Below are 10,346 nucleotides of genomic sequence, written 5' to 3'. Positions count from 1 at the left end.
AAAAAAAAAAAAAAAAAAGCTCAACCATTTAAAAAAAAGAGAGAGACAAGGTCTTGCTCTGTCTGCCGGTTGGAGTGCAGTGACACAATCGTGGCTCACTGCAGCCTCCAACCTCTGGGCTCAAGCGATCCTCTTGCTTCAGCCTCCTGAGTAGCTGAGACTACAGATGCATGCCACCATGCGTGGATAATTTTTTAATTTTATTTTTTTCTGTAGAGACAGGGAATGTCATCTTGCCTAGGCTGGTCTCAGACTCCCAGACTCAAGCGATCCTCCTGCCTCAGCCTCTCAAAGTGCTGGGATTACAGGCATGAGCCACTGTGCCCAGCCACCTACATCATTTTTAAGTGTACAGTTCAATGCCAGGCATTATTTTAAGCTCTTTATATATATATAAACTCATTTATATTATTTTAATCTTCACAACAGTCCTTTTTATTTTGGGCGGGGTGGGGGAGCGGACAGAGTCTCACTCTGTCACCCAGGCTGGAGTGCAGTGATGCTATCTCGGCCTTCTGCAACCTCTGCCTCCCAAGCTCAAACGATTCTCGTGCCACAGCCTCCCGTGTATCTGGGACCATAGGCATGAGCCACCAACAATTGGCTAATTTTTTTGTATTTTTAGTAGAGATGGGGCTTCTGCCATGTTGGCTAGGCTGGTCTTGAACTCCTGGCCTCAAATGATCTGCGTGCCTCAGCCTCCCAAAGTGCTGGGATTACAAGTTTGAGCCATCACACCTGGCTTCACAACAGTCCTTCTATGATCTGCATGTTACAGAAGAGAAAACACAAGTTCAGAGAGGTTAAGCTACTTTCCTAAGATCACACAGCAGATCGGAGCAGAGGAAGGATTCAAATCCAGGTATTCTAGACAACTAAGTCAGGGGGTCTCAATCAATGCTCGCCTCAGCATTGCTCGCTGGTGATTAAATGAGTGAACAAGCAAAGGTGAGAATGGGTGGATGAAGGAGTGAATGAGGAAATGAATGGTGAAAGGAATGAATGAATGAGCATGGGAACCCATGGCTGGGATGGGTGCTTCATCAGAGCAAGAATCTTGTCTGTGTGTTCTCTGCAGTATCTCAGGCTCCCAGGACAGGGCTTGGTACACATGAGACTCTCAGTAAATATTGCTAAATCAATGCAAAATATTTAACATCTCAGCCTGGCCAACATGGTGAAACCCCATCTCTACTAAAAATACAAAAATTAGCCAGGCGTAGTGGTGCATGCCTGTAATCCCAGATACTTGGGAGGCTGAGGCAGGAGAATCGCTTGAACGTAGGAGATGGAGGTTGCAGTGAGCTGCATTCGTGTCACTGCACTCCAGCCTGGGCGACATAGTGAGACTCTGTCTCAAAAAAAAAAAAAATCTGCTATGGCAAGAGCACAGCTATCCAACATGAACTGTAGTTGCTGGATCATGGGGGGATCCAACAGGTCCTGGGGAGAAGCTGCGGTGATAGAGGCACGTGGCAGCCTTGGGGTTCCATAGAAGCACGGGGGGATCTTTTAGCAAACATGTCAGTAGTGTTTTATTTTTGAGACGGAGACTGGCTCTGTCGCCCAGGCTGGAGTGCAGTGGCCCGATCTCGGCTCACTGCAAGCTCCGCCTCCCGGGTTCACGCCATTCTCCTGCCTCAGCCTCCGGAGTAGCTGGGACTACAGGCGCCCACCACCACCCCCGGCTAATTTTTTGTATTTTTAGTAGAGACGGGGTTTCACTGTGTTTGCCAAGATGGTCTCGATCTCCTGACCTTGTGATCCGCCCACCTCGGCCTCTCAAAGTGCTGGGATTACAGGCGTGAGCCACTGTGCCCGGCCTCATGTCAGTATTTTTAACAACCTACATATGCACACCTACAAAGCACACCACTAATAACTGGTTAATGAATGAGCGAATGAAAAAATGGAGGCCTGGAGGCTGTGCACGGTGGCTCACTCCTGTGATCCCAACATTTTGGGAGGCTGAGGCAAGAGGATCACTTGAGCTCAGGAGTATGAGACCAGCCCGGGTGAGACCCCATCTCTACAAAAGAAAAAAAAAAAAAAATAGCCACGTGTGGTGACGCCCGCCTGCGGTCCCAGCTACTAGGGAGGCTGAGGTGAGAGGATTGCCTGAGCCCGGGGAGGTTCCAGGGAGGCACGATCCCGCCATTGCACTCCAGCAAAGGAAAAGGGGGATGATTGCCCCTGTGACCAGATGGCTTGAGGACTTGAGGGGCTGGGACCAGAGTGAGGGGGGAAATTCTGGGGACTGGGGAACCAAAGCAGTGGTACCCACTGCGGGCCCTGGCTATTTTGCCTAGACAGGATTTGGACAGCCAACAACGTGAACATCTTTACAGTCCAATATGCAAGAGAATGGATGCTACTGAATGGCTGGAGGGTGGGGGTCTGACTTCTGCCCCTTGCGCCCCTGTCTCCACTCCACTCCAGGCTACGACTTCCCGGCCGTGCTGCGCTGGTTCGCGGAGCGCGTGGACCTCATCATCCTGCTCTTCGACGCGCACAAGCTGGAGATCTCGGACGAGTTCTCGGAGGCCATCGGCGCGCTGCGAGGCCATGAGGACAAGATCCGCGTGGTGCTCAACAAGGCCGACATGGTGGAGACGCAGCAGCTGATGCGCGTCTACGGCGCGCTCATGTGGGCGCTGGGCAAGGTGGTGGGCACGCCCGAGGTGCTGCGTGTCTACATCGGCTCCTTCTGGTCCCAGCCTCTCCTCGTGCCCGACAATCGGCGCCTCTTCGAGCTGGAGGAGCAGGACCTCTTCCGCGACATCCAGGGCCTGCCCCGGCACGCCGCCTTGCGCAAGCTCAACGACCTGGTGAAGAGGGCCCGGCTGGTGCGGGTGAGTCGTCCTGGGGGCTGGGCGTGCATTCTTGGAGGAGGGTGCAAGGGGAGCCCCTGCCTTTCCGCCGTCCTCCCCTACCAGTGCTGTGAGTCCCTGACTTATCAGTGCCCAGGTTAGTTAGTTCTCTTGAAGTTGGGTCATTCTGGCACAGAGTGGAGCAGGGAGGAAGAACTGTACGGAGACTCATTCCTCTGCCTTTGGATTTCTGTGTCGACTCCCTGTCACCCTGGCTTCACTGTCCTGGTATTTCTATTTCTTCTTCCTCTTCCTCCTCCTCCTCCCCTCTTCTTCTCTGCCCCCCTCATCCCCTCCTCCTTCTCCTCCTCCTCCTGCTTCTGTTTCTGCTTCTTTCTCTTTCCTTCCTTCCTTCCTTCCTTCCTTCCTTCCTTCCTTCCTTCCTTCCTTCCTCTGTTCCTCTCTCCCTCTTCCCTTCCTCCTTCCTTACATCCTCTTTCCTTTCCTCTTCCTTCTTTTTTAAGAGATAGAGTCTCGCTCTCTTGCCCTGGCTGGAGTACAATGATGCAATCACAGCTCACCACAGCCTCGAACTCCTGAGCTCAGCTGATCCTCCTTCTTCTGCCTGCCCCAAGTAACTGGGACCACAGGTGCATGTCACCACGCCCAGCTAATTTTTTTACTTTTTGTAGAGTCTGGGTCTTACTGTGTTGCCCAGGCTGGTCTTGAACTCCTGCCCTCAAGTGAGCGTCCCCTTTCGGCCTCCCAACGTGCTGGGATTATAGGCATGAGCTATATTGAATTTTTGAGCTTCCTGTTAAATATAGACATACCAATACTCATTATTCTACCCTTCTTGTTTATTTTTTGATAATTTATAAGATTGTGGCTCAAAAGTTTCCAAGTTCATTGGTTTATTCCACAAATATTTCTTTTGCTTTTCCTTTTTTTTTTTCTGAGACGGAGTTTTGCTCTTGTTGCCCAGGCTGGAGTGCAATGGCGTGATCTTGGCTCACTGCATCCTCCGCCTCCCGGGTTCAAGCGATTCTCCTGCCTCAGCCTCCCAAGTAGCTGGGATTACAGGCGCCCAACACCATGCCCAGCTAATTTTGTATTTTTAGTAGAAATGGGGTTTCTCCATGTTGGTCAGGCTGGTCTCAAACTCCCGACCTCAGGTGATCCGCCCGCCTCGGCCTCCCAAAGTGCTGGGATTACAGGTGTGAGCTACTGTGCCTAGCCAGTCAGGGCTCTTTGAATTCCTTCATTGTTTTATCCCCAGCGACCGGAACAGAATTGGTGCTCTGTAAATATTTATTGAATGAATGACATTGAACAAACAGTTGCATTGAACAACATCTCCTCTATGCCTGGCTTGGTGTTGGGTGGTGCAGGAGACACAGCAGTGACCACGGTGGTTCCAGTCCTGTCCTGCTGAGGCTCCCAGTCCTAAATAATCAAGGCAGTTCCAGGGCTCAGTCCTCACTGGGGCTCCTGGAGAGGGGACAGACCCATCCCCAGACAACGATGACCCAGTGTGGTCAGAGCTGGGGCGGGGTAGCTGAGGCAGGCAGAGAGGGCTTCTTTGGAGGAGAGGGCATCTGAGGGGAAATGTCAGTGTTGAACCCAGTGTAGACAGTGTGCATAACTCAATTAGAGGCTGAGGATGTGGCTGAGATCAGAGGTGGTGTGGGCTGTGTCCGGGAATCTGTGCTTTGTCCCAAGGGCACTGGGGAGCCACGGAAGGGTTTGGAGCAGGGAAAGGAGAGAACGCAGTGTAGACAGTGTGCATAACTCAGTTTGAGGCTGAGGATGTGGCTAAGAGTCAGCCCCTGGAGATGATGTGGATTGTGTCCGGGAATCTGTACTTTGTCCTGAGGGCACTGGGGAGCCATGGAAAAGTTCAGAGCAGGGAAAGGAGATCATTAGACTCAAACTGCCTTTTGGAGGGTGGATTCAAGGCAGGTGAGTCTAGGAGCCTGGAGACGAGGCAAAAGGCTTGGAGGTTCCTGGATCAGGACAGGCCTTGCGGAGGGAGAGGAGAAAGGAGAGCGCCGGTTTCAGAGCAATTTTGGATGTCGAATGGAACATTCTCAGGGGAGGCTGCCAGGGTGGAGGCGGGGCAGGAAGCTGGGCAGGCAGGGAGGCCAAGAAGGTTCTAGGGGGTGGAGGAGCCTGAGGTATTGGTTTAAGGAGCAACCAGAGTGGGTGAGTCAGAGCCCCCACCCCCACCCCAGGAATCCTTGGGAGGGAGCGGCCCGGTGTGGACGGGGCTGCCACTCCTGGAACCTTCGGAATTCACCTTGTGCTCCTCTGCCCAGGCGGCTCTGCAGTGTCTGTCCCTCTCTTTTCCTGTCTCTATATCAGTCCCTTTTCTACCTCTCTCTCAATCTCTTTCTTCTCCATTTTTTATTTTCTCTTTTATTCTAACTGCCTTTCCTTCTCCTTCTCACCCTGTCTCCTCCTGTCTCTCCATCTCTCCCCCGCTCCGCCGCCGCCTTCTGGTCTTACTCAGACTCCCCCAGGTTCGTTCCCGCGGGTCCCTTGGCGGGAGCTGGAGCACAAGGCTCAGGGACAGAGGGGTGGGGCCGGGCCAGACACCTGGTGCCCCCGCCGGGCTGGGGGCGGCTCCGGAAACCCAGACAAACCCCGGAGTCAGGGACCCAGCCCCGGCCCAGCCCGCCTTCCCACCTTATCTCTTCCTGACACCTTCCCCTGCTTCCTTTCTGGAAAAGCCATCAGCGCCCTCCCGCCTCCCCTCCTTTGGTCCCTATGGAGCCGCCCTTCGGCCCTGCCCCCTGACTCCATTGGCCCGCTCTCACAGGCCCCGCCCCCAGCCCGGCCACACCCCTGCCCTGATTGGTCCTTCAGACCCTTAGGCACTCCCTCCACCTCTTCCTGCTGGTTCATCCATGGCTCCCCAGTGCCGCTCAGGACATAGGAGCATGGGATTCTGGGTTCGCTGTGACCAAGGCTCACTGCCCCTCCGAGGTAATCACCCTTCTCCCAGTGCCTCAGTTTCCCATCTGTACGTTGGAGGGTGTGGATGAATCCTTTGGCTCTAGGTCCTTCGACTGAAGTGATAGCTGCTAGAAGGGGCGATTTTATGATGCTGTGATACGTGAGACCAAGATCTTGGGAGGGTCTGATTCTAAAGACGCCAAGATGCCCCAAGCCTTCAGACCACATTCTCTGCAGTGGCCCAATGACATTCATTCAGCAGTTGCCAAGCACATGTGGCACTCTTCTAGGCTCTGGGGATACAGCAGGGCACAAAGATAAATTCCTTTTCTCATAGAATTACTTTGTAGTGGGGAAACAGACATTAAATCAATAGTTATGAAGAAAAATGAAGTTGAGGAAAGAGGGGCTGGCGAGGGACTATTTTAGAGCGGTTTGAAGGAGAGGAAAGGGTGAGAGGAAGGGGCGAGCCGAGTGGCAACTGGGTGGAAGAGCAGTCGATGCAGTGAGAACAGCATGTGCAAAGGCCCTGGGGCAGCCATTTACTTGATGTGTTTGAACTGAGAGCCTAACAGGGCTGGAGACAGGGTGGTGGTGGAGGGTGGAAGAGATGAGAATTTAGAACCAGTCAGGGACCACCAACATTCTCAGCATTCTAAATCCGTGATTCTTTAAAATATATATATATTTTTTAGTTGGAGTCTTTTTCTGTCACCCAGGCTGGAGTGCAGTGGCAGTATCTTGGCTCACTGCAACCTCTGTCTCCTAGGTTAAAGTGATTCTTGTGCCTCAGCTTCCCGAGTAGCTGGGACTACAGGCAGGTGCCACCACACCCGGCTAATTTTTGTATTTTTAATAGAGACGGGGGTGTGGGGGGGGGTCTCACCATGTTGGCCAGGCTGTTGTCGAACTCCTGACCTCAGGTGATCTACCGGCCTCGGCCTCGGCCTCCCAAAGTGTTGGAATTACAGGCACAAGCCACGGCGCCTGGCCTAAAAGAATTTTTTAACGAGTCTTTTTTATTGAACATTTAAGACCATCTCATGGAAAGGCATTCATACTTTATCAGACATGATTCTCCTACACCTCATCCCACCAGCTCCCAGGGCCTCTTTCCTAGAGGCAATCGCCATAAGTAGTTTCTTGTGTCTCTTTCCAGATATGTTGCATTTTATAAAAGCATTTATTTACTCTTTTTTATTTTATTTATTTATTTTTTGAGACGGAGTCACACTCTGTCGCCCGGGCTGGTGCAATGGTACCTGGCAAATTCCACTTAGGGCATCCTGGGATGGAGCTGTCCAGGAATGTTGACAAGACAATTAGCTCTGAGTCCTAAACTGGAGGGAGAGGCTTAGGCTGGTATGCAGATTCGGGAGTGGACCTCTTTAAGGGATGTTTAAAACTGGGAGGGACTGAGCTCACTTAGTTAGAAGAGAGGAGGAGCCCAGGATGAGCCCCAGCAGGAGGAGGCCATGGGGCTGACAGTGTGGTGCCTCCACCTGCAGCACCTGTAACTTGTCAGAAATGCAAATTCTCGTCCAGACAGTGGCTGTTCCCTGTAATCCCAGGTACTTGAGAGGCTGAGGCGGGAGATCCCTTGAGCCCAGGAAGTTGAGGCTACAGTAAGTTATGACTGCACCACTGCACTTCTGCCTGGGCGATAAAGCAAGACCTTGTCTCCAAAAACAAAAAAAAAACAGCTGGTCGGGCGCGGCGGCTCACGCCTGTAATCCCAGCACGTTGGGAGGCTGAGGCGGGTGGATCACCTGAGGTCAGGAGTTCAAGACTAGCCTGGTCAACATGGAGAAACCCCCGTCTCTACTAAAAATACAAAAAAATTAGCCAGGTGTGGTGGTGCGCACCTGTTAATCCCAGCTACTTGGGAGGCTGAGGCATGAGAATTGCTTGAACCCAGGAGCTGGAGGTTGCAGGGAGCTGAGATTGTACCACTGCACTGCAGCCTGGGCAACAGAGCGAGAATCTGTCTCAAAAAAAGAAAAGAACGAAAAGAAGAGAAACGCAAATTCTCATGCCCCAGCCCAGACCAAGTGAATGGGAATCTCTGGGAGTGGGGCCAGCAGCTTGTTTTAACAAGCCCCCTGGTGGACCCTGACGCAGGCTTAGATGAGAACTCTTCCCACAGGTTCATGCTTACATCATCAGCTACCTGAAGAAGGAGATGCCCTCTGTGTTTGGGAAGGAGAACAAGAAGAAGCAGCTGATCCTCAAACTGCCCGTCATCTTTGCGAAGATTCAGCTGGAACATCACATTTCCCCTGGTGACTTTCCTGATTGCCAGAAAATGCAGGTGGGAAGCTGCCCGGGAGGGAGTGTTAGGGGGTGGGTGATGGGAAGGTTGGCTTCTGGAAGCTCTGAGATGGGACCTCAAAAGCCGGAGGGATGGGTGGCAGGTTCTGGAAAGCGCCTCCCTCAAATAGTTCCGTGGGAGCATGGTTTTATGAGTCAGGCTAGGGGACTGAAGAGAAAACCCGAAATAACAGTGGCTAAATTAAGAGAGAGGGTTTTTCTTTCTTTGCTCCATAAAACTCCCAGAAAGTGGTCCGGGACTGGTTTGGTGCTTTACAGAGCCAGGGCTCTAGTCCCCTTCTGTCTTATTTCTCTTCCATGCCTGGCCTCCAGGCCCAAGGAACCTCATGGTACAAAAGAGCTGTGAAGGCTTCAATCACTGTGTCTGCGTTCCAGCCAGCAAGAAGTTGGGAAAGGGAAGAAAAGTATACAGCCTCTTTAAGAACACTTTTTGTTTATTTTTCATTTATTTATTTATTTGAGACTTAAATATTTATATTTGTAAAATATAAATATTTAAAATATATACGGTTGGGTGCAGTGGCTCATGCCTGTAATCCCAGCACTGTGGGAGGCCAAGGCAGGTGGATCACCTGAGGTCAGGAGTTGGAGACCAGCCTGGACAACATGGTGAAACAAAAATTAGCTGGGTGTGGTGGCGCATGCCTGTAGTTACTCGGGAGGCTGAGGCAGGAGAATCGCTTTAACACGGGAGGCAGAGGTTGCAGTGAGCTGAGATCACGTCACTGCAGTCCATCCTGTGTGACCGAGTGAGATTCTGTCTCAATAAATAAATACTTTAAAAGATTTATTTATATATTTTTTAGAGGTTTATTTATGTATTTTTCAGAGACTCTGTTGTCCAGGCTGGAGTGCAATGGTGTGATCATACCTCATTGTATACTTGAACTTCTGGGCTCAAGGGTCCTTCTACCTAGCTTCTAGAGTAGCTGGGACTACAGGCACATGCCATACCTAGCTACCTTTTTTTTTTTTTTTTTTGAGACAGTCTCACTCCGTCACCCAGACAGAAGTGCAGAGGCACGATCTTGGCTCACTGCAACCTCTGCTTCCCGGGTTCAGGCTGTTATCTCACCTCAGCCTCCCGAGTAGCTGGGCCTGCAGGCATGTGCCACCAAGTCCAGATAATTTTTCATACTTTTAGTAGAGATGGAGTTTTGTCATGTTGGCCAGACTGGTCTCCAACTCCTGACCTCAAGTGATCCTCCTGCCTTGGCCTCCCAAAGTGCTGGGATTACAGGCAGGCGCCGCCATGCCTGGCCAAGAACACTTTCTAGAACAGTGCTGTCCAGCAGTACTTTCTACAGTAATGGAAATGTTTCATTCTGCGCTGTCCAATATGGTAGCAACTAGCCACATTAAAATAGAATGTTACATTGTATTTCTTTTTTCTCTTTTTTTGAGATGGAGTCTTGCTATGTTGCCCAGGCTGGAGTGCAGTGGCATGATCTCAGGTCACTGCAACCTCTGCCTCCTGGGTTCAGGCAATTCTCCTGCCTCAGCCTTCAGAGAAGCTGAGATTACAGGCGTCCACCACCACGCCCAGCTAATTTTGTATTTTTAGTAGAGATGGGGTTACACCATGTTGTCCAGGCTGGTTTCGAACTCCTGACTTCAGGTGATCCTCCCGCCTTGGCCTCCCAAAGTGCTGGGATTACAGGCGTGAGCCACTGCGCCCGGGCTGTATTTCATTTTAATGAATGTAAATAAGCACATGTGGCTACTGGCTGCCCTACTGGACAGGCTAACAGTAGAAGCTGCACATGCAACCTGTGCTTGCCTCAGTGGACTTGAACTTAGTCATACTCTGGCTGCCAGGGAATCCAGGTTGCAACCTAGGAGCCCCAACCCTTCAGAGTCGTGATCAGCTGGCCTCTCTGCCTTGGCTCAGGAAATTCACACAGGGCTGTGAAAGGAACGCACCTTTGCAGAGACGGTCCTGGTGCAGTCTGGGCCACTGAGAGTTGCCCGTGTGAGAAGCAGCATGACACCAAGCCCACCTTACAGCTGTGCTAGTGCAAAGTGACTTCTTTGGTGGGGAGGGGGTGGTCCCAGGGACCCCTGATCTCTTCATCCCAAATCTCACCTCCAAATTTGGCAGCCAGCCACTCAGTCCTTTCTGCGTGGTGTGGTAGCGCAGTGGCAGGAACTGAGCTTTCTGAACTTTCTTTTTTCTCCCTTCCCTTGTTTTTTTTTTTTTTGAGACAGAGTCTCGCTCTGTCGCCCAGGCTGGAGTGCAGTGGCTGG

At 51.6% G+C, this 10,346-nt stretch overlaps 1 protein-coding gene across 1 annotated transcript in view; it reads left to right on the top strand.

Moving 5' to 3' along the window:
• The window catches only part of EHD2 (EH-domain containing 2), a 25,714-nt gene that overhangs the window by 11,247 nt on the left and 4,121 nt on the right, over positions 1-10,346 (top strand). Inside the window, exons 4-5 of the mRNA XM_011926378.1 lie at positions 2,440-2,852; positions 7,915-8,079. Of these exons, the coding sequence (XP_011781768.1) occupies positions 2,440-2,852; positions 7,915-8,079 (578 nt within the window). The remainder of the gene's footprint in view (positions 1-2,439; positions 2,853-7,914; positions 8,080-10,346) is intronic.

This window comes from Colobus angolensis, unplaced genomic scaffold, assembly GCF_000951035.1.
Source record: "Colobus angolensis palliatus isolate OR3802 unplaced genomic scaffold, Cang.pa_1.0 Scaffold119, whole genome shotgun sequence".
NCBI classification, from domain to species: domain Eukaryota; kingdom Metazoa; phylum Chordata; class Mammalia; order Primates; family Cercopithecidae; genus Colobus; species Colobus angolensis.
Note: the sequence above shows the minus strand (reverse complement) of the source record. Positions and strands in the feature narration are given on the sequence as shown.